Below are 25,254 nucleotides of genomic sequence, written 5' to 3'. Positions count from 1 at the left end.
TTTACTATAACGTCACTTATAAAAACTACATATTTGACTGTTTATTATTCTGAAAAGCTGCAATCAGTCGAGTCATGCTGCCTCCTTTTTGTATTGGAAATCCAACCCTCGATTTTCGCGCCATTCGCCACTCACAAACAGGAAATGACGCCGGGCCACCGCGGCTTTCCCGCCAAAGCGAAGCCCCGCCTCTCCGGCTGCCGAATGGGGCCACGCGATTGGTCGACGCCGACGTCAGACTCGCGCCACTTCTGCAGTGAGGACAAGTGGCGAGATTACGCGAGTCAATCACACGGAGGAGTAGAGAAGACTTTACTACACTACTTAAAATAGCCATTTATTTGACGAAAAAGCACCGCTATCGAGCCACTCCAGGATTGTGGAATTAAAGCCCTCTCCGTAAAACATGGCGCGCAAAGACTACGCGGTGGAGAAAGGTAAGGAATTGCTAGCTTGAGAAAAACTGCAACAGGTTATTTTATACAAAAGTGGTGCAGTTTCTGTTGTTTTATGTACAGTATTGACAAAATGGCTGCCGGTGAAAACCTTTCCAACGTGGATTTAAAACCGATTCGTGTAGTCAAAAGTGGCGTTTTTCGCTTCCATTATTTTGTTTTAAAACGACGATACATAACAAAATATGAACTAAACGAGCGCGTATTGTAGCGTTTAAGTAAGTTAGGGTTTTTAAATATGCGGGTTGTTTGAAGTTGTTCCAACTTTGCCAAGGGGGGGAGGGGGTGTGACTGCTCAGTGACCCGGATGAGTCCACAGGAACAAAGGAGTAAGCACATGTCCGACTCGTGGCTCTTTCGTACTTTTCCCTCATTATTTTTAAACTTCAAATATGTTTAAATGTTGACCCAACTGGCAAAAAGACGTTTGCATGCGAGTTTGATTAGCCGTTTTACTTTTTGTTCTACTGATAGCGCATTTTACTGATTATTCTGCAAGTCGACGGTATTCGGATTATGTGCAACATTGTTACAAAACAAAATTTAATTAAAAAAAACACAAAGTGTCCGAGCCGGTTTAATAAAAGACTTACACTTCCTTTTATTGTCATTAAAATATGAACTTTACAGTACAGATAAGAACGAAATTTCGTTGCATTAGCTCGTTGGATAAAAGAGCAATAAGGTGCAGATAAATATATTGTACTTTTGCATATGCATCCACGTTTATGGATTTATGTTGTCTTTATATTCCAGCAAGTTAATCCGTTTTTTGGGGGGGGGTTGAGGGGATTATTTTGATGCGTTCAAGAGTCTTAATTATCAGTATTTATATGAAATAACATCAGAATGTATTGTGTGCAGCATGTAAATAACTAAATATGAAACAGTGGGACAAATTGCTTTAAACAGATCATATAAAACTAGGCAGCATCATTACACGTAAGAAAAATCTAATTTATTTTTTTAAATATATACATAGGTGGCGTAACTTTTAGATTAAATAACTGACGGGTTCTGCTGTTTTGAATGGCGTTTAAACATCGGTAAGATCACTAAAACATTGCTGACTTTAAACACAGCAGCAGCCATCGCGCACTAGTTTTACGAGCGGAGGAACCCGCGGAGCGATACCCACAGTGAGGAGACCGCCAAAGCCATGTGCTGCTTTGTTTACAAAAACATCCTCCAGCGCACTAAAAACGACAAACTCGCGCGGCGGCGTCAAAGTGAGCGCGGATCCCTCCGATCTCGCCTTCTTGTCTTTTTTTTTTAAGTCTCTTGTGACGTGGGAATGAGCGGTTGTTTGTACTTTGAAGTGCGGGATATCTTTTAAGCGAAACAACAACAAAAATGGACCCCGAAGTGCGCTTGTTATGCGTATTGTCATCCTCTTCCGGAAGCGGGGCGGCTTACCTAATGGCGGTTAGTTCATCTTTAAAGCAGCCTTAAAAAGAAGGTAAACCGGTTTGAAATTGCTTTTTTGTGACATTGGTGGCAGTTTTAAGAGACACAGAGGGCTATAGTGACTCATCGAGAATACAGGATGCTGTGTTACTCAACAAAGAGGAAGGGGGGGGGGTCGATCCAGAACAACAAATTAGCTCCCAGCATGGATGCCCTACTCATGCCTCTTAGGAACACTTTCAACCGCATTTTAATGTTTTGCCATAGGAAAGTCATTATTGTGGTCATGCCTTTTATTGTGAAATGAAAACAATGTGGGTTTTTGTTTTGTTTTTACAGAAAAGTGCAAGAGATTCCTGCAGGAGTTTTACACTGAGGATGACAATGGAAAGAAGGTGTTCAAATACGGAGCGCAGCTTGTAAGTTGATGGTTTAGTTTTTTAAAGTGGGAATCATTTTTGCCATTTTCAAAGCAAAATAAAAGACTGGACTTTGTGTGCATAGCTTCGACTTTTGTTTTGTTTTATAAAATATATTTAAGTGCTCTTTATAGCATGTTGTACGGCAGATGTCCAAAACACACACAAGTCCCTTAAACCAGTGGTCCCCAACCTCCGGGCCGTGGATTGATTGGTACCGGGCCGCACAAATAATTTGTTATTTCTGTTTTATTTCTTATCTGAGCCCGAACAATCTTTTATTTTTAAAAATTACCACATTCTCTCGATTATATCTTGGTCACTTGAGTGCCAACATTTAACCCAGCTAGCAAAATGAGTTAAAAACAGACGTCTTTGGAAAGTTTCTTTGTGAAGGGAAAAAGGCACAGTGAAGAGAGAGAACAGTCTACGACTTACATCAAAAATAAAGCTTTTAACAGACACTAGTTTAGTTTATTATTGTTATTCTTCGGTCAATGGTCAACAAAATAAACAGTTGTACATTCATAGATTGAAAATGTTGCAGACCAAAAGGGTTTAGGCTGAAGTTGAACACTTATTGCGTCTAACCCTATAAACAATGTAAAGTACAAGATGAACTTCCGTAAATTATGAGATGTCCTTTGTACAACATATTTTAAATACACAACATAAACACAGTTAAATTATATACACAGTAAAGGCATGTGAAATATCCTTGTACACGTGTTAAACCTTTGCACCAATTATATACTATATACAAACAATTATACTTCCATTATTATTTATATCTCACATTAAGTTTTTAATTAACATTGATCATAGTAATAACATTGGTCTTAAAGTGTTTTTTAAATGTGTGAATGGAACTGGAACATTTTAAGGAATCATCCAAGCTGTTCCACAGTTGAACCCCCCTGACAGAAACACATCTACCTTTTTAAGCTCGTTCTTAGGTTTGCTTTCTGAAAGACAGCTGAACCTCTGAGGTCATAGGGATTCTCTCTGGGTTTGAACCTCGTGTAGACACCCAGGCAGCATGTGGTTATGAGCTTTGTACGTCACAATAGCAGTGTTGAGGTCAACAAGATCGTGCGGTTTTAATGTTTTTAATTTAATAAACAGAGCATTGGTATGGTCATGATAATCCGCATAATTTACAATTCTAATCGCTTTCTTTTGAAGTAAGAACATAGAGTTGATGTTTGATTTGTAATTGTTACCTCAGATTTCAACACTAAGATATGGGAGTACGAAATAATTATATAATATGTTAAGAGCCTTTTGGTTTACAGCGTTTTTAATTTTATGTAACATAGCAATATTTTTGCCATCTTTGTCTTAAGTATATTTATGTACAGTTTTCAATTGAATTTATCATCTATATAGATTCCCAAAAATGATGTTGAATACACCCTTTCTATTTCCATATCATCAATTCTCATATGACACTCAGCGCACAGGTGAAATTGATTGGACAAATGTCGGGATGAGAGACTGGTGGTGAAAAATAGTTTTTGACCACTTCCAACGTAACACTTGAGCCTTAGTTTTTTCTTCATAGCTTTGTATGCAGTTAAACTAGTATGCTATTTTTCTTATTTCCAAAAATAATGTATTTTGTTTTATTTAGATTGATTGATAGTTTATTGGCATCAGACCATTGCTTTAGTATGTGGAGTTCACTCTCTACAGTCTCTAAGCGTTGGCCAAGGTCTTGCCCAGAACAGTACAGACTTGTATCATCAGCAAAGAGTTTTTTAAAGGATACCAGGAATCCTACTTGAAATATGGATTTATCTCAGTAGGTGATTCTCACACACCAAGCCCGCTCTGCATATGTGGCGACCGGTAAAATTGTCAAGCGTTGACCGGTCCGCCGTTAAAAAGGTTGGGTATCACTGCCTTAACAACAACTTAGTGAGAAAATGTAAGTATTGTTAGAAGTTGGACCAAAGACAAAGAAAATTCACTTTTCCGTAAGCCAACTTTTCTTGTCTGTTTTGTTGCACCAGTTTGTATTTTGCTCATTAGCAGAATTACTTTTGCATTTGTTTGATAGTGTTTAGATAATTTTCTGCAGCATTTTGTTGTTGCACCTTAAAATAAAGCATTGTCAACTTGATTCAATTGATTGATTTAATAAAGGGACAGCAAACATTTTTGTAAACGTGTCAGTGTTGGCTATATAGCTAGTTTTTAAATGTAGTCCCTGGGCAAAGTATAACATGCCAACAATTAATAGCAATAAAATAAAACATCATAGCAATGCAATGAATACACAGAATATTGATGAACAAGTTATCACAGCAACTATGTGGAGAACACCGCTCAAAAACAATTGCATAGGGAGGGAATGTGCAGTTGCTGTAAAGAAGTGGTCCCCAACCACCGGTCCGCACAGAAACTTTAATTATTTTATAAACTACCACATTTTCTCCGACTTAACTTTGGCCTGTCCCACTAAATACACCAATACGCCTGTTAATAGATGTATGTTATAGGACATGGGACAATGCACATTCATGGACATATAAAATGTTTATGTGCCAGATTATAGCCAAGGGCCAATATTTCATGCTCATTTTTTGCTGTTTTTTCGTGAAAATACTGCATACATTAAACCGGTCCCTGTTGGGGAAACCCTGCTGGAAATTAAAATAATGGTTAGGATTTATTTCCCCTCTGCTGATAATGGAAAATATATATATTTTTCAAATGCTGTCTTGCATTTTTGCATGTTTACCCCATAAATGGTGGAAAAATTGTGTGTTTTCTATTGTAGGTGGCGCTGTCCCACAGAGAGCAGGTGTCCCTTGTTGTGGACCTGGACGATGTGGCCGAGGAGGACCTCGATCTGGTGGAGAGCATCTGTGAGAATGCAAAGCGTTACACGGGCCTTTTTGCAGACGCCGTGCACGAACTGCTGCCAGAGTACAAGGAGCGAGACGTAAGTTTGGTTCGAGTGTCTGCTGGTTGTGAATGGACGCAGCAGCCTGGTACGGCGTGCCCGCTGTTCAGTTACGCTCCATCGACTCTTATCGAACATCGTGCTAATTAGGGCTGTGAATCTTTGGGTGTCCCACGATTTGATTCAATATCGATTCTTGGGGTCACACTTTTTTTTTTTCATTCAACACGATTCTCTATTCAAAAACGATATTTTCCCGATTCAAAACGATTCTCTGTTCATTCAATACATAGGATTTCAGCAGGATCTACCCCAGTTTGCTGACATGCAAGCATAGTAGTAGATTTTTGTAAAAAGCTTTTATAATTGTAAAGGACAATGTTTTATCAACTGATTGCAATAATGTAAATTTGTTTTAACTATTAAATGAACCAAAAATATGACTTATTTTATCTTTGTGAAAATTTTGGACACTGTGTGTTGTCAAGCTTATGAGATGCGATGCAAGTGTAAGCCACTGTGACACTATTGTTCTTTTTTTAATTTTTTTTATAAATGTCTAATAATGTCTGAGGGATTTTTAATCACTGCTATGTTGAAATTGTAACTAATATTGATACTGTTATTGATAATATTCATTTTTGTTTCACTACTTTTAGTTTGTTGTGTGTCGTGTTTGTGTCTCCTCTCAATTGCTCAGTTTATTGCGGTTCTGAGTGTTGCTGGGGTGGGTTTGGTTTTGGAATTGGATTGCATTGTTATGGTATTGCTTTGTATTGTTTTGTTGTATTGATTAATTAACAAATAAAAATTAAATCAAAAAATTAATTAATTATAAAAAAAAAGAGAGATAATCGATTCTGAATCGCACAACGTGAGAATAGCAATTCGAATCTATTTTTTCCCACACCCCTAGTGCTAATATTCTTCTGTTTTTGTCCAGATCGTGGCCAAGGATTCTTTAGATGTGTACATCGAGCACCGGCTGATGATGGAACAAAGGGCGCGTGACCCCGCAGACACGCGGGACGCACGCAACCAATACCCGCCGGAACTCATGAGGAGATTGTAAGTGGCAGCGCAAATACAACGCAACTTATTATGGCGGGCCAATCCTTTTTAAAAAGCAATGATCAGTTCCAGGGTCTAACTGCCTTTATCATCAAATCTATCATAACCTGTACAAGCAATTTCACATTCTCTACGCGTGTGTCAATGAGGTAATCGTTGTACTCTGAAACCGTAATTAGTATTTTTGCTACAGTTAAAGAGCAGTATTATTGTGTGTACCCGGTAGATTTATCAGTATCATACGGTATGATGCTTCAAACCCCACTTTGAAAAGTTGTGAACTACAAAACGGGCTCACGATTCACGAAAAAAATCAGCAAATTGTTTCATTCATTTTTTTGTAGGAGTTTTGTAGTTTATAAATTGTGTTGTTGATCAATTTGAATTCAATATTCTTTATCGTTCAGTATCAAATAATTAAAGTTGATCAAATGTTTAGATAAGGAGTTAAATTTCAGGCAAATAGATGCATTTTTGTGTTACAGACTAAAGCAATGTTAGTTATTCTTTGTTGTACTGTAAGTTGATCAATGGTTATCTTTTTGTTTTCTTTCATGTGTGTATTTATAACTATTTTCAGTTGAACTTGCTAATAAATACACAAATGTTAGTCAACTTACTGTTTTAGCTATATTGTCCTGGATGGAGCCTTTTTACGCGCCAAGAGTAACATTTCTGATTTTATGGTTATCTTCACATTTAAAGTAAAGTAACACGCTGGTCGACACGTTTGGGGGAAATCCAAGTTTGAGCTACTTTTCCATTGATTTTGTCTCTCACAGCGAGCTCTACTTCAAGCCCCCCGGCACGGCTAAACCCAAGGTGGTGCGCGACGTCCGGGCTGACTGCATCGGGCAGCTGGTCAACGTCCGAGGCATCGTGACCCGTGCCACCGAGGTCAAGCCCATGATGGCGGTGGCCACGTACACCTGTGACCAATGCGGTGCTGAGACGTACCAACCTGTACGGACTCCCCTTCTTTAAATATGCACGTCAAGCCGGGCGGCGGTGGCAGCTATCAATCGTCCTCCTGTTTTGCAGATCCAGTCGTCATCCTTCATGCCCCTCGTCATGTGTCCCAGCCAGGAGTGTGTCACCAACAAATCTGGCGGTCGCCTTTACCTGCAGACCAGAGGGTCCAAGTTTGTCAAATTCCAGGAGCTCCGCATTCAAGAGCATGTAAGAAGTCTATTATTGTGGTATTTATATTTCTCGAGTCATGCATATGTGAAGTGAATTATATTTATATAGCGCTTTCTCTAGTGACTCAAAGCACTTTTACATAGTGGAACACAATATCTAAGTTACATTTAAACCAGTGTGGGTGGCACTTGGAGCAGATGGGTAAAGTGTCTTGCCCAAGGACACAACGGGAGTGACTAGGATGGCGGAAGCGGGGCTCGAACCTGGAACCCTTAAGTTGCTGGCACGGCCACTCTACCAACCGAGCTATACCACCTATATATTAAGTTAAATTATTTATTTGTTGAAAGAGGGCCGTTAAAACCTGCTGCACTTTGATGTTGGTCATTGTGGTGGTGTTTGATTAATGCTTGGGCCTACTGTGCAACTGTACTTACATTTTGCTCGTTGTGGTAGCCATTTTTGTGTTACTTATATTTCTCTAGTACTACATATATTAAGTTACATGATAAATTGTTTGAATTGTCATGAAAATGTTTGGATATCCATCCATCCATTTCCTATCGCTTGTGTTTGGATAGCAAGTTAATTTATTGAATTAGAAACCGTCATTTATATTCCACTGTTGGTGTGAACGCACGTTGTGTGTCTTTTTACGCATTGAAATCAGAAAGGAGGCGCATTTCCAAAAGTCCGCGCATCCGGACGCGGATTATATTGTTTTTAACGACACTGCCTTCTCCGGGTCAAAACTCCGGTTTACTTGTTTGTTTTTTATCGATTACCACTTTCCGTCTGTATTTTGTTTTGTTTATATTTGCCGAGTCAAATTTCTGTCCCCGTTTATTTGTCGACTTCAAAGTAATGAACTGTTTGTACAATTTCAAACATTTTGATTCGCCGAAAGTTGTATCAATCACAAATACTGCATTTCCGATATTAGGACTCCAGCGTGTTATGGTTTTCGTCATGGCGAGCAATAAAGCGAGCAATAAAGCAAAAGCGGACATCCACCATGCTATTAAAAAGTTAAAGTTAAAGTACCAATGATTGTCACACACACACTAGGTGTGGCGAGATTATTCTCTGCATTTGACCCATCACCCTTGATCACCCCCTGGGAGGTGAGGGGAGCAGTGGGCAGCAGCGGTGGCCGCGCCCGGGAATCATTTTGGTGATTTAACCCCCAATTCCAACCCTTGATGCTGAGTGCCAAGCAGGGAGGTAATGGGTCCCATTTTTATAGTCTTTGGTATCAAAGGTAACACTCCTAAACATGCAAGCGCTCCCTCTCCTAACTTGCCCACTCACTTACACACCGTCATTCTTAAAGGGGAACACACAGCTTATGGCCATCACCAAGCCAGAGATGAAATGCTAGAGGCATTGAGTGCCACTCTATTAAATGACATTGAAACTAACTTGCAAAATTCTAAATTTGTTGGCATTATTTGCCATGAAACTGTAGATGTGGCGGTTTTTAAACTGTTTATGATCTACATACAGGTGAGAATAATCAATTAAATTTGTCATATGCATGTATGCCCTGGCACACCATTATCATCATTTCATGACCAAAGCAAAAAACTTTTTACACTTTTATACTGAAATAAATACACCTACAACTTATTAAATGAAAATATAGAAAAAAAATACAGGCAGCGGTAAAGTTTAGATCCATGAAGGAAAGTGAATCAATGTTTATAACTGAATATATTTACATATGCATAAACATTTGTTTTCTTTTTTATGAATTAATGTTTAGGACAACCTTTTTCCAAAACACAATATAGAATGTTAGTTATAACAGGATAATGCATACATTTATCAGTTGTTTTTAAAACTGTTACAAAAAAGTGGGCCCCTAAAAATGTACTGCGGGACCCCATTTTTGACTTGGTGGGGTCTCTGGGACCCCATTTTGAAAATTCCTAGTGCCAACACTGCATTCTGTGTAATTTACAACACCTGTAACGAGACCACAGGAGAAATTGATTGGAAAAATGTCGGGTTGAGAGACTGGCGGTGAAAACAGTTTTTGACCATTTCCAACATAACACTTGAGCTTTAGTTTTTTCTTCATAGCTTTATATGCAGTTAAACCAGTTTTCCTTCACCTTGGAAGTGCATGGAAAGAAGACCGTTTTGCAAATAACACAATTTTTTGATAGAGATGTCCGATAATATCGGACTGCCGATATTATCGGCAGATAAATGCTTTAAAATGTAATATCAGAAATTATGGGTTTCAAAATGATCGGTATCAGTTTCAAAAAGTAAAATGTATGACTTTTTAAAACGTTGTGTACACGGACATAGGGAGAAGTACAGAGCGCCGATAAATCTTAAAGGCACTGCCGTTGCATGCCGGACCAGTCACACAATATCTACAACAATATAAACAACTTTAACACTGTTACAAATATGCGCCACACTGTGAACCCACACCAAACAAGAATGACAAACACATTTCGGGAGAACATCCGCACCGTAACACTACAAACACAACAGAACAAATACCCAGAACCCCTTGCAGCATTAACTCTTCCGGGAAGCTACAATATCCCCCCCCCGCCCCCAACCTCAACCCCGCCCACCTCAACCTCCTCATGCTCTCTCAGGGGGAGCATGTCCCAAATTCCAAGCTGCTGTTTTGAGGCATGTTAAAAAAAATAATGCACTTTGTGACTTCAATAATGTTGGCATTTTTTCCCATAACTTGAGTTGATTTATTTTTGGAAAACCTTGTTAAGTTCTTTAATGCATCCAGCGGGGCATTACAACAAAATTAGGCATAATAATGTGTTAATTCTACGACTGTATATATCGGTATCGGTTGATATCGGAATCGGTAATTAAGACTTGGACAATATCGGATATTGGCAAAAAAGCCATTATCAGACATCTCTATTTTTTGAGAAACTTAAGTTGAAGTCGGAAGTGCGTTTGAAAGTGCGCCACCTGACCTGGCTCAGCCCGCGGCCTTTGGTTTAGAACAGGGGTTCCCATTACGTTGATCGCGATCATGGAGGGTGTGTCAGTCGATCGCCGGCCAGGCATTAAAAAATAGTGAAGATTGATGATCGCTAATCTTTAGGTCTAAGACGTCACTTGATTGACATTCACGGCACCCGAAGGTCTTGTGAGATGACGCTGGCTGATGCCAGATCATTATTAAGTAAAAATGGCCGAGAAATATTTTTGATTTCGCCGTACCTGCCGTCAAAACTCTAAAGACCGACTGCACACGTCCTGTCTTCACAATGAAAGCCCTGCTTCATCCTGCCTGCGCTAACAAAATAAGAGTCTCAGAAAGCAAGCGTGCACAAGCCAGCGCTCCGGAGTATTTCTTGTAAAGTGTATAAAAACGAGTATGGCAGCTGGACAAATAAGACTCCAAAAACCAACCACTTTCATGTGGTATTGGACAGAAAGGAGGACTTTTTTTCCCTCCTCCATTCAAAAATGCGGACGTTTTCGTCACTACTGTCTGATTCCCATCAATGCAAGTCATCATAAACAGGTAATACACCAACTTATATTCTTGTCTTCATGAAAGAAAGCATGTGTTAAACATGCATGTATTGTCATTAAACACATTTAGCTTGGTAACAAAGACGTCTCTTTCATAAATAAATAAATACAAACCCCGTTTCCATATGAGTTGGGAAATTGTTAGATGTAAATATAAACAGAATACAATTATTTGCAATTCCTATTCAATTGAATGCACTACAAAGACAAGATATTTGATGTTCAAACTCATAAACCTTTTTTTTTTTTTTTTGCAAATAATAATTAACTTAGAATTTCATGGCTGCAACACATGCCAAAGTAGTTGGGAAAGGGCATTATCACCACTGTGTTACATGGCCTTTCCTTTTAACAACACTCAGTAAACGTTTGGGAACTGAGGAGACACATTTTTTAAGCTTCTCAGTTGGAATTCTTTCCCATTCTTGCTTGATGTGCAGTTTAAGTTTTTCTACAGTCCGGGGGTCTCCGTTGTGGTATTTTAGGCTTCATAATGCGCCACACATTTTCAATGGGAGACAGGTCTGGACTACAGGCAGGCCAGTCTAGTACCCGCACTCTGAAATATGGGTTGAAAATGATTTGCAAATCATTGTATTCCGTTTATATTTACATCTAACACAATTTCCCAACTCATATGGAAACAGTGTTTGTATAAATGATATATATGAATGAGGTAGATCCCCTCGACTTGGTCAATTGAAAAGTAACTCGCTCGCCTGCAGAAAAATAGTGGGCACCGCTGGTTTAGAACCTGGAAATTCTTGGAAAGGCAGTTGTCTTATCGGATTTGTCATTCGCTCTCCAACTACAGAGCGACCAGGTGCCCGTTGGCAACATCCCCAGAAGTATGTCCGTGTACGCGCGCGGAGAAAACACGCGTCTGGCCCAGCCCGGTGACCACGTGGCCATCACGGGAGTCTTCCTGCCTCTCCTGCGCACGGGCTTCAGACAGGCCACTCAGGTACAATCGTTATCTGTATCACCTCCTGGGTGTGGGTTTTATGCTTGTGTTTGAAATTGGTCTTTGTGTTTTCAGGGTCTTCTCTCTGAGACCTACATGGAAGCTCACTGCATCACGCTCATGAACAAGACCGAAGACGACGAGCTGGGGAACGACGAACTGACGGACGAAGAGCTGCGCAGCATCACCGGTAACGCCCCTCGTGTCCTCCAAAGCGCGTACGGGCGGTGTATTCCACGTCGCCTTCTAACGCAACGCGGTGATGTTTTGTAGAGGAAGGATTCTACGAAAAACTGTCTGGCTCCATCGCGCCCGAGATTTACGGCCACGAGGATGTGAAGAAGGCGCTGCTCATGCTGCTGGTTGGAGGCGTGGACCAAGCACCGAAGGGCATGAAGATCCGAGGCGAGCAGTCACTTGGCTTTAACCCCACTAACACACAGCTGTACAAGTCCTAATCAAGACACGTGCACTGCTTGGATTAGGTAACATCAACGTCTGCCTGATGGGAGACCCCGGAGTGGCTAAATCCCAGCTTCTGTCCTACATCGACCGCCTGGCTCCTCGCAGTGAGTACTACCCTTTACAAACAGTCAAGAGGCCTCTCTTCAGGAAATTCCCCACTTACCGGGTAAATAAAGTTCCACCAAAAACTACCCAGATATATTTAGTTCTTCAGGAACTTTTTTTTTTAGTTCCTGTCAGCTAGGTCGAACGTTACGGTAATTGGTTGAACACAGTTGGGGGCGTTCCGAAAACCGTTGTTTTCCAATACACGACCGCCATTACACTAAACAGTAGGGATTAGTGTTGTCCCGATACCAATATTTTGGTACCGCTACCTAAATTATTTCGATACTTTTCTAAATAAAGGGTACCACAAAAAATGGCATAATTGGCTTTATTTTAACAAAAAATCTTACGGTACATTAAACATATGTTTCTTATTACTCGTTCATTTACTGTTAATATCTGCTTACTTTCTCTTAACATGTTCTATCTACACTTCTGTTAAAATGTAATAATCACTTATTCTTCTGTTTGGATGCTTTACATTAAGTTTGGATGATACTACAAATATGGGTATCAATCCGATACCAAGTAGTTACAGGATCATACATTGGTCATATTCAAAGTCCTCATGTGTCCAGGGACATATTTCCTGATTTTATAATCATAATATATATTTTTTTTTAAGGAGAGGGGGGGGCGAACTGGTACTTTTCAGAGGCGGTATAGTACCGAATATGATTAATTAGTATCGCGGTACTGTACTAATAACGGTATACCGTACAACCCTAGTAGGGATGTAACTACCAAAATTTCCCTCCCTGGTATGGAAACACTTGAGATGAAAGTGGCACCCTTTGCAGAACGCTGACTTTCTTAGTTCCCCCAAAGAGGTTATGTTTCGCCAAGGGTTTTGTGTTTGTTAGCAACATAATTCAAATAGTTACGGGTGGATTTTGGTGAAATTTTTCAAGAAATCTAAAAAAAAAAAACTCTTGAAATACAAACATTTCGCTTCTTGCTTACGGCGTTCCACGCCCCCTCCTTGCCGCACAGCACTGCGCAGGGGATTCTGGGAGATGTCGTTTCTTTTCAGACCCGGCCAACGCTAAAGCGCTAGGAAAAAAACGTTGCACCAAGTTCTTGATTAATAGATTCACGCCATTATTGTGAAGACTTTGACACGAAAATACCACGTTATGTACTATACCGTTATACCCCTACTATCCAGTATGCACAGCAACTATTTTCTTCTTTTTTTTTCTTGTGTTTTACTGTCACAAAATACTTGACAAAGGAGAAAACGAAGATCAAAAGGAACTTTGATCTTACAGGAATTTTTGTGTGATCAGTGGAACTATCATTATTTTATACTCAGCGGTGTAGTCTTTAATCTATATGCAGCTTAAAGTTGTTTATGTTTTACAAACTTCAAATTGATGCGCAAAGTGGACTCTTTTTTTTTTTTACCGTATTTATGGATGAGTATTCAGTCAGACTCGAAGCGGCGACCTCAGCTGCTTACTACTCTTGAGACTTGGTTGGATAAATGTAAAATAAAAGAGGCAGTACACAAGTAGAAAGGTAAATTAGATCAACTCACTTTTTTTTTAATTCACTTCTTACTTTATTACATGATGTAAAAAATAGTGACATGCCATTTGTGTAGTTATTGGCCTCAACCTGAGTGAACGGAATGCTAATGCTAACAAGCTAATGCAAAAGCCAATATATTAGTGTCGTTGTCGTGAGACAAACACTGACATCTATTATTTATATATTATTTACAGATAAAAACTGACAGGTATTATTTATTTATAGTTATTTACAGATAAACACTGACATGTATTATTTGTTATTTACAGATACACTGACAATTATTTATATATTATTTACAGATAAACACTAACACGTGAAAGGGACAAGTGGTAGAAAATGGATGGATGTATTATTTACAGATACACTGACAATTATTTATATATTTACAGATAAACACTGACATTTATTTATAGTTATTTACAGATAAACACTGACATGTATAATTTATGTATTGTTATTCATAGATACACTGACAATGATTTATATATTTACAGATAAACACTGACATGTATTTATGTTGTTATTTATAGATACACTGACAATTATGTATTATTTACAGATAAACACTGACATCCATTATTTACAGAAACACTGACATCTTATATATATTATTTACAAAAAAAAACACTGACAATTATTTATATATTTACACTGTGTACATACATCTACTGATGCTTAGTCTGGACACATCCTCAGTGACCTCTTGGATTCACCGGGCGTTTCGGGTCTCTCAACTGGTCATACGCCCTCCTCCAAGCGACCCAACCGGGGGTGATCAAATCCCCCGGCTTGTGTCCAGACGGCTCGCTAGCTACCATGACTCCAAGGATCTCCTCTTTTGAGCCACAACCATCTCGAGGCCCTTTTTGCCGCTTCGGTGGTACTGCGGATGGCTCTCCTCTTTCTCTCTCCATCGATGCCCAAACTGCTGAAGGCTCTGACCAAGGAACGGGCTGCAAATCCTCTGCATCCAACCTCCACAGGGAAACACCTTGCTGTCCAACCAGCCTGCTGACAGTCGCTGACCAGTCCTGCATACTTGGAGAGCTTCCTCTCGAAGGCTTCTTCCAGGCGATCTTCCCACGGGACTGTCAGCTCCAGCAGCACAGCCTGTTTGGTCGACTCAGACACAAGGACAATGTCTGGTCGCAGGGTGGTGACTGCGATATGGCTGGGGAACTTCAGCTGGTTTTCAAGGTCCACCAACAACTGCCAGTCTTTTGCAGACGTCAGGATGCCTGCTGATGTTTTCCTAGCAGGAGTTGGCGTGTCCCCAGCTCTGACAAAGGCGATGGTTTTCTTGGAGGGGTGGAACTGTTTTGCCCATGCCAGTCCTGTGCTAATGGCTTCAGCGATGGTCTTCAGGACTTGATCATGCCTCCACCTGTACCTTCCATCTCCAAGTGCCTTTGTACAGCAACTGAGGATGTGTTCCAGGGTTTCTCGCTTGGAGCACAGTGGGCATGCTGATGTCTCTGCAATGCCCCATGTGTGCAGGTTTGAAGGGCTTGGGAGCACATCATACACTGCCTGGATGAGAAATTTGATGCGTTGCGGCTCGGCTTTACAAAGCTCAGCCCAGGTCACTCTCCTCTCAACCGCATTCTCCCATCTTGTCCAAGCTCCCTGTTGCTTCATTCCAACAGCCTTGCAGGTTCTTGTCTCCCCCACTGCCGCTCTCACCTCATTCTGAACAAGACGTCGGCCTTCCTTCCCCCCAGTGTTCAGTTGGGGAGTTGGAAAGGACCCTAGCCCAGCTCGACCCCGTGTAACTGCTCCAACCAGGCTCCTGTGTCGCAGCCTTGCATCTGCCTCTTGAACTGCTTCCTCTGCCCTCCAAGATAAACACTGACAACAATTATTTATATATTTACAGATAAACACTGACATTTATTATTTATATTTACAAATAAACACTGGCATTTATTATTCATTTACTGATAAACACTGGCAGCAGTTATTTATATATTGTTATTTACAGACACAGTCATTTATTTATATATTTATTTCTCTTCAGCAAAAATGATATGAAACACTTTAGAATTGCAGGCAAAACCAAAAAGGCGAGGAAGACAAATGGATCGGAGAATAACCAAAATGGCCAAGGCTCAGCCATCAAACTTCATTAATAATAAGATAACCGCAGTAACAACAATAAGACAACCGGTTTTTTTAGTCCTTATGCTGAAGAGCAATATTAGAAATAATTAAAGTTCCTCCTGCTCTCCTTGAATGGCCGGTTTATTTTTTGTTTTCTCAAAGTTTATCAGTTTAATACACATTTTGTGGGGGGAAATTGTGCCAGAGAATGATCTCAAACCTAAGGGAGAGAATTCGTGATTGACATTTTTGCCCGAATCGTGCAGCCCAGTTATGAATACAGTCTGCTTTTATATCTGTATCGCTGAGCCCCTCTCGTTGTCGTCCTCAGGCCAGTACACGACAGGCCGAGGCTCCTCGGGCGTGGGTCTGACGGCAGCCGTGATGCGGGACCCCCTGACCGGGGAGATGACCCTGGAAGGTGGTGCCCTGGTGCTGGCCGATCAGGGCGTGTGCTGCATCGATGAGTTTGACAAGATGGCCGATGCCGACCGCACGGCCATCCACGAGGTGATGGAGCAGCAGACAATCTCCATCGCCAAGGTAACGCCAACTATCATACTGTATACAGTAGTGTTGTCCCGATACCAATATTTTGGTACCGGTACCAAAATTATTTTGGTACTTTTCTAAATAAAGGGGACCACAAAAAATCGCATTATTGGCTTTATTTTAACAAAAAATCTTACAGTACATTAAACATATGCTTCTTATTGCAAGTTTTGTCCTTAAATAAAATGGTGGACATACAAGACAACTTGTCTTTTAGTAGTAAGTAAACAAAAAAAGGCTTCACATTAGTTTTGGATGATACCACAAATTTGGGTATCGGATGTATATAATTTGGTGTTTAAATAACGACAATGTACTGTATATCATTTGGCATATAAATAACGACAATGTATATAATTTGGCATATAAATGACGACAATGTATATCAATTGGCGTATAAATGACTGTATATTTGGCGTGTAATGACTATTTAAATCATTTGGCGTACAAATGATGATGTATATAATTTGGCGTATAAATGACGACAATGTATGTCATTTGGCATATTAATGACAACAATGTATATCATTGGGCATATTAATGACGACATTGGGCGTATAAATGACGGCGATGTATATCATTTGGCGTGTAAATGATGACGATGTATATCATTTGGCGTGTAAATGACGACGATGTATGTCATTTGGCATATAAATGATGACTGTGTATGTCATTTGGCGTATAAATGACGACGTGTACAGTATGTCATTTGGCGTTTAAATGACGACAATGTATGTCATTTGGCGTGTAAATGACGACAATGTATGTCATTTGGCGTGTAAATGACGACGGTTTATGTCATTTGGCGTGTAAATGACGAGGATGATATCATTTGGAGTATAAATGACGATGTATATATTTGGCATAAAAAATGTTAATGGAACTACTGTATTTCAAACTGGTATCACAAAGGCTTTTAATTTGGCTGCCGACATCGGCGTCATTTCCAGTAGTATTTCCTTTGAAACAATTATCAATCCAATGAATTTACTGTTAATAGCTGGTTACTTTTCTATTGTAGGACGCTTTTGTTCACTTGTCGCTGTGAAATTTGCGGGACAAAATGTGTCCTCATATTGAAATCTCTATCAAATGTATATTTCTATCGACTACATTACGCAACCCTATACAATATGTACACTTATCTGCAAACACCTCATCTAACCAACCAGGCCGGCATCATGACATCGCTCAACGCCCGCTGTTCCATCCTGGCCGCCGCCAACCCGGCGTACGGCCGCTACAACCCAAAGAAGAGCATCGAGCAGAACATCCAGCTGCCGGCCGCGCTGCTCTCGCGTTTCGACCTGCTCTGGCTCATCCAGGACAAGCCGGACGCCGAAGCCGACCTGCGTCTGGCCCAGCACATCACCTACGTGCACCGGCACTCCCGGCAGCCACCTACGCACTTCACCCCCATCGACATGAAGCTCATGAGGTAGGTGTTTCATCAAAATAAGACTTATTTTCTGGAACAAGATAGTGGCAGAAAATTTTATGTGGGGAGCATTCTTTTTTTTAAATAAAAAAACTGATGTTTAATATTATTTTTGGTATAAAAAAAAATGGGGTGAATACATTTGCATTTCTCCGAATTTACAATATAATTTTGAATATTTTTTAATATAAATTAAGTACGACTTTAAAATATAAATTTTGAATTTTTTTTATCAATTTAGGATGGTGGGAACAACTTGCATACCTCCCAATTTACTAATACATTAAAATATAAATCATTATTTAGTTTTTGTATTTTAAGCTAAATTAAATCAAGTGGAAACAGAGTGTATGGAACTTAAGTTCTTGGGAATAATAATTGATCATAAATTATATTGGAAACCACAGATTGAATGTATAAAGGGAAAAATATCCAAATTCATTGCTATTCTTTATAAAGTAGGACACATGCTGAATAAGAAATGTCTGTATATGTTATATTATTTTATTTTGCCATATTTAACATATTGTGTTGGAAGTTTGGGGAAATGTTTATAAAACAAACAGACCCAATAATTAAACTTCAAAAAAGGGTAATTAGAATAATACACAGTGTGCTACTATGAACCTACCAATCCATTATTCATAAGTTCTAATGTTTTAAAATGTTCAGATATGGTGTTTTTAAAAACAATGGAAATTGTGTTTCGAGTAAAGAATGACAGCCTTCTAGCTTGTATTCTTAGGGTATTTAAATTAAGAGGAGAAAACTATAATTTTCGGGGATATTGATTTTTGAAATATGTAAAGTAAGAACAAATATAAAACACAAAAGTATTTCAGTTTTAGGAGTTAAATGGTGGAACAAGCTCTGTGATGAGTTGAAGACATGTAGTTAAAGGTTTAAGAAAGCCTTGAAAGGTGAAATAATGGATAATTATCAAATAAAGCAACGATTACTTTCATCCCATTGATTTTTTTTTTTTAAATGTGGATGTTCGAGCCAATCTAATTTTTAGTGAATGTATAGGATAGACAAATATAAGCCTTGCCTATTCCTTTTTCGGTCATTCTTCTTTTTGTGCGCGACCCCAAAGACAAGCGGTAGAAAATGGATGGATGGATGTGTATTATTGTTAATATGTATCATCTGTGCTGTTAAATTGATCACACAAAATGGTTGACCGAAATGACCTAATTTCATTCAATTATATATATTTTTTCCAACTTAAGTATATATTTTTTTTGCAGTTTTACATTTTGAGGTGTACCTGCGCCATCTAATGCAGGGGCGTCAAACCGCTTTTCATTGAGGGTCACATCGCAGTTATGGCTTCCCTCATAGGGCCGCTTGTTAACACAGGGTTTCCGCGAGGCATTAAAAAGCATTAGATGGATTTTACGAAAATGAATGCCTTAAATGGCATTAAAAAAACATTAAATGCGAAGTCCAGAGGCATTAAAAATGTAATGCAATTACCAAGCAATCAAACGACGGACAATCCACTACAAAACCAAACTAACAAATGAACTACAGAACATTGCAGTCATCGATAAATGACTATGCCGGTTTCTTTTCTACGGCTCTGGCTTTCAAACTAGATACAAGAGGTCTCGTAAGGTCCAAAAGCGGCTACTATGCTGGACGGCTCTGGGGGCCCAAACTTTGCCGTTCTTTGGTGTCCTCATGAAGAAACCGAGCTTGTTTCATACATGAATCCTTTATTTCATTCTCCACTTCAACACACACGAGCTAACTTGGCTAGCATTAGCAACTCTCGCGATGCACGTCATGTGACCTATGGTGGCCTAGGATGGTCAAACAAGACAATTCTCACAACAGGCCCCAACTCTTATTCTGACATTTCCACAGTGGCGTGTATTTTTCTAAAAATCTTATCTTAAATGTTGAAATCAATCATCCAAACTTCCATTTCCCAGTATGATTTTCATTTATTATTCCACAAAACCTTTATTTTAAAACTGTATCCTGGTTAAAAATACTTTAAGAGAACATCGTGTTTTTAAAGAGATACAACTTTTAAAAATGACTTCTGGGCGTATTATATTGATCAACTAATTGGATGTTTATTTCGAGGCTTTAATTGTAATTCCCCTTTTAATCCTTTTGATTGAAGGTACAGTGTGATGATTGACAGGGGAAACTTTTAATTGGCTATTGTCTATATCCGTGCTGAAAGTCAGAACACTGGATGCTGCTACAGAAAAATAAATACATTCTCCGATGAAACAGTCTTGTGAGCCAAATGGAATTCACTAGATAGTAACAGTTAATGTAAACTATTCAACATTATCATAGTCAATTGCTAACAATTGTGTGTGTATACAGACAGTTGTAAGCTTTTGACTAGAGATGTCCGATAATGGCTTTTTTTGCCGATATCCGATATTCCGATATTGTCCAACTCTTAATTACCGATATATACAGTCGTGGAATTAACACATTATTATGCCTAATTTTGTTGTGATGCCCCGCTGGATGCATTAAACAATGTAACAAGGTTTTCCAAAATATATCAACTCAAGTTATGGAAAAAAAAATGCCAACATGGCACTGCCATATTTATTATTGAAGTCACAAAGTGCATTATTTTTTTAACATGGCTCAAAACAGCAGCTTGGAATTTGAGACATGCTCTCCCTGAGAGAGCATGAGGAGGTTGAGTTGGGGGGGGGGGTAGGGAGTAGCGGGGGGTGTATATTGTAGCGTCCCGGAAGAGTTAGTGCTGCAAGGGGTTCTGGGTATTTGTTCTGTTGTCACGGTGCGGCTGTTCTCCCGAAATGTGTTTGTCATTCTTGTTTGGCGTGGGTTCACAGTGTGGCGCATATTTGTAACAGTGTTAAAGTTGTTTATACGGCCACCCTCAGTGTGACCTGTATGGCTGTTGAGCAAGTATGCCTTGCATTCACTTGTGTGTGTGAAAAGCCATATTTATTATGTGATTGGGCCGGCACGCAAAGGCAGTACCGTTAAGGTTTTTTGACGCTCTGGACTTCTCCCTACGTCGAATTTTACTTTTTGAAACCGATACCGATAATTTCTGATATTACATTTTAAAGCATTTATCGGCCGATATCGGACATCTCTACTTTTGACCATATATAATAACTACACGCGGTCGGACATGGGCATTAAATTATTTTTAAATGGAATCAAAAAGCATTAAATTAGATTTGTAGAGAAACCCTGCAACAGTAAAAAAAAAAAAAAACAGCTTGATGATATTACACAATTGCCTATGCATTTGATTATATTTTTACATACAAATTGATGGATAACTTACTTTGAAAGTCATTGGGAAAAGCAGATATTTAAGTATTTTTGTTATTTTAACCAAAAAAGACATGTTAATGTTTGTTGCATGATCAGATAATAAAGCTAAAAAACATGCAATGTTACGTCAAAAGTGAACAAATATATTAAGCAAGAAAGATGAAGTGCTTTGACGCACTGCATTTTTTCCTAAGCTTTCGCCTGCCACAGAAAGTGAAAATCTGGCCTTGAGTTTGATACCTGTGATTGAATGCGTCCATTGTCCACCGTTCAATTCCCCCCGCAGGCGTTACATCGCGGTGTGTAAGAAGAAGCAGCCCGTGGTGCCCGAGTCTCTGGCTGACTACATCACCGCCGCCTACGTGGAGATGAGGAAGGAGGCGCGGGTCAGCAAGGACACCACCTTTACGTCGGCCCGTACCCTCCTCTCCATCCTCCGCCTCGCCACCGCGTTGGTGAGGACAGCGCTGACACGGAATATGTCAAACGAGGCGTTGAGTTGACTGCATCTTCACAGCCTTTTCTCCGATCAGTGGTTCAGTGTGCGCTAAAGTGCTTACAGTGCAGGTAGTGATGGATGAACACCAGTCTACTGCGCCGTAAGCACTTCTTTCCCACGCTGGACACGACACACACACACTTCCTGTTTGCTTCTGGCTGCTAAAAGTGCTGTTTGTGCAGGTAGCATCACGGACCTACTGCAAAACCAGCACTTCCTGCAGACTGACGGCCACGGGCTGCAGGCTTGCGACCACCAGGGGGCGTAGTTGAAGAGCGTCTGAAAGTCTGAGCATGTTCAGCTTTGCAGGGTGGGCAGTCAGCCCCTGTGCCAACTGAGCAGCTGTGCAAACCCATGCAAAACTGATTATGTTCGGAAATGACAGCACCATGTTCTGGTCAACCCATTTGGGGGCCCGGAGCGAGACTAGCTGGTGTTGAGAGGCGGAGACTTGGGCAATTGCCGGCCATCCCAGAGGGCATTGCACTTGTCTCGGTCTGACAGTGCCGGCACAGCGCAGCAGACCTCACCGAAATCCCCTATTGCCCTCTCCTTTTATCTTTTGTGTTTCCTTTCTGGGTCCCTAACATCTGGTTTTACCCGGCACAGACCCGCCTCCGCCTGATGGACGTCGTGGAGAAGGAGGACGTTAACGAGGCCATGAGGCTGATGGAGATGTCCAAGGATTCGCTGCAGGCCGACAAGTCCAGCGGCGCAAGGTCTGCGTCGACGCCTTCAAAACTTTTCTTTTAACGAGCATAGACGCCACCGCTGTGCCGGAAGTCTTCTGACCTAAAAGAAAACGCTTTTATGAGCTTCTGGCACCGCTGTTAGAGCGTGCGTTGTGGAGACAGCTGTAAAACATTCTCGGAGTGTGTTTATGGAGCAGCGTGTTCACATCTAAAGGAGTATCACTTAAAGCCTTACCCTCTAGTGCAGGCCTAAGCAATTATTTTCACTCGGGAGGGTGGTATAACTATGTACTGTATACATTTTATTTATTAATATATACCGTATTTTTCAGACTAAGTCGCAGTTTTTTTCATAGTTTGGCCGGGGTGCGACTTATACTCGGGAGCGACTTGTGTGAAATTATTAACACATTACTGTAAAATATCACATATTATTTAGCTCATACACGTAAGAGACTAGACGTATAAGATTTCATGGGATTTAGCGATTAGGAGTGACAGATTGTTTGGTAAACGTATAGCATGTTCTATATGTTATGGTTATTTGAATGACTCTTACCATAATATGTTACGTTAACATACCAGGCACATTCTCAGTTGGTTATTTATGCCTCATATAACGTACACTTATTCAGCCTGTTGTTCACTATTCTTTATTTATTTTAAATTGCCTTTCAAATGTCTATTCTTTGTGTTGGGTTTTATCAAATACATTTCCCCAAAAAATGCGACTTATGCTCCGGTGCGACTTATGTTTTTTTCCTTCTTTATTATGCATTTTCGGCCAATGCGACTTATACTCCGAAAAATGCGGTAGATGGATATATTAATGTATGTATATACAGTACAGGCCTAAAGTTTGGACACACATTCTCTTTTCAATGCGTTTTTTTTATTTTCAAGACTATTTACCTTGTCACTGAAGGCATCAAAACTTTGACACCTGTGAAGTGAAAACCCTTTTAGGTGACTACATCTTGAAGCTCATCGAGAGAATATCAAGAGTGTGCAAAGCAGTAATCAGAGCACTGATCACTATTTACATTGCAGATTGTCACTGAAGGCATCAAAACTATGAATGAACACACGTGGAGTTATGTACTATTTATGCGAGTTGGTAGACATTTGCAAGGCTAAGTTGATAAAAATATATATATAACTAAGGAATTAAAAAAAAAAAATTGTGTTAACAACGAATAAAAAACACTTTCTAAAATCATTCACCAGTAGAACATTTAGGACACCCTGCACAAAGCTGGGCCACTTTACCGTAATACTTATAGTAAAAGGTAGGGGAATGTACAGAACAGGCCAAAAGTTTGGACACCCCATCTCATTCAATGAGTTTTATTTATTTTCATGACTATTCATTGTAGATTGTCACTGAAGGCATCAAAACTATTAATGAACACATGTGGAGTATATACTTAACAAAAAAAGGTGAAATAACTGAAAACATGTTTTATATTGTAGTTTCTTCAAAATAGCCACCTTTTTTCTCTGATTACTGCTTTGCACACTCTTGGTATTCTCTCGATGAGCTTCAAGCACACCTGTGAAGTGAAAACCATTTCAGGTGACTACCTCTTGAAGCTCATTGAGAGAATGCCAAGAGTGTGCAAAAAAGTAATCATAGCAAAGGGTGGCTATTTTGAAGAAACTAGAATATAAAACATGTTTTCAGTTACCGGTAAGTACATTACTCCGCATGTGTTCATTCATAGTTTTGATGCCTTCAATGACAATCTGCAATGTAAATAGTCATGAAAAAAAAATGTATGCATTGAATGAGAAGGTGCGTCCAAACTTTTGGCCTGTTCTGTATATTCCCTTACCTTTTACTATGAGTATTACAGTAAAGTGGCCCAGCTTTGTGCACGGTGCCCTAAATGTTCTACTGGTGAATGATTTTAGTAAGTGTTTTTTATTCGTTATTGTTAACGCAATTATTTTAAAAAATTCCTTAGTTATTTTTTTTTTTAATCAACTTAGCCCCACAAAAGTCTACCAACTCGCATAAATATACCACCTTTTTTTGCCAATAAATAATTCTTATAATTCATCTAGAATTTAATACAAAACAAATCAAATTTTCATTTTGTTTTAAAAAATACCATCATATGATAAAAAACGCAATAAAAGTAAAATATTGTCATATAATTTCGATTATGCATACCGTATGTCAAACAACTGTTACATGGTTAAATGTTCATCTTTTAAATTTGTGTTGACAATCTCCCCTACCCCCTTCAGGGCTCAGCGACCGGCCGACGTCATCTTCTCGCTGGTGCGCGAGCTCTCCACAGAGGGCCGCGGCGGCGTGGTCCGCATGTCCGAGGCGGAGCAGCGCTGCGTCCAGCGAGGCTTCACACCCGCCCAGTTCCAGGAAGCCTTGGAGGAGTACGAGGAGCTCAACGTGTGGCAGACTAACCAGGCTCGCACTCGCATCACCTTTGTCTGATAGTGGAGGAAGGTGAGGCGCGCATGCGTGCGGTGTAAATAGTTCTCAACCCCAACTTTGATCCACATTCCAACATGGAACAGCTTCATTAAGTATTTCTGCTGATTTTAATGACTCATTGTTTTGCTGCTGGTGATGTCCCACATAGTTATAATAAATATATTGTACGCACTTTGACTCTGTTTGGAAGTGAAAAGTTGCTTGT

The 25,254-nt window shown here is 39.8% G+C and overlaps 1 protein-coding gene across 2 annotated transcripts; it reads left to right on the top strand.

Annotated features, from left to right (window-relative positions):
* The first annotated feature begins 227 nt into the window (after positions 1–227).
* Positions 228–25,226, top strand: mcm7 (minichromosome maintenance complex component 7). Of its 2 annotated transcripts, none has more exons than XM_061976766.1 (15): positions 228–437; positions 2,202–2,281; positions 5,067–5,231; positions 6,136–6,260; positions 7,046–7,226; positions 7,305–7,442; positions 11,755–11,904; positions 11,980–12,094; positions 12,178–12,309; positions 12,390–12,473; positions 16,445–16,656; positions 17,838–18,103; positions 21,684–21,852; positions 22,506–22,615; positions 24,842–25,226. In XM_061976766.1, exons 1-15 carry the CDS (start codon positions 407–409, stop codon positions 25,047–25,049), a joined length of 2,166 nt encoding a protein of 721 aa, XP_061832750.1. In that variant the 5' UTR covers positions 228–406; the 3' UTR covers positions 25,050–25,226. The 2 variants fall into 2 exon arrangements, with proteins under 2 accessions (XP_061832750.1, XP_061832751.1); XM_061976767.1 differs by lacking the exon at positions 228–437 and adding an exon at positions 1,640–1,914.
* The last annotated feature ends 28 nt before the right edge of the window (positions 25,227–25,254 follow it).

The sequence above is a fragment of the Nerophis lumbriciformis genome, linkage group LG16 (assembly GCF_033978685.3).
Source record: "Nerophis lumbriciformis linkage group LG16, RoL_Nlum_v2.1, whole genome shotgun sequence".
NCBI classification, from domain to species: Eukaryota; Metazoa; Chordata; class Actinopteri; order Syngnathiformes; family Syngnathidae; genus Nerophis; species Nerophis lumbriciformis.
This window is presented reverse-complemented; position numbering and strand designations above follow the sequence as displayed.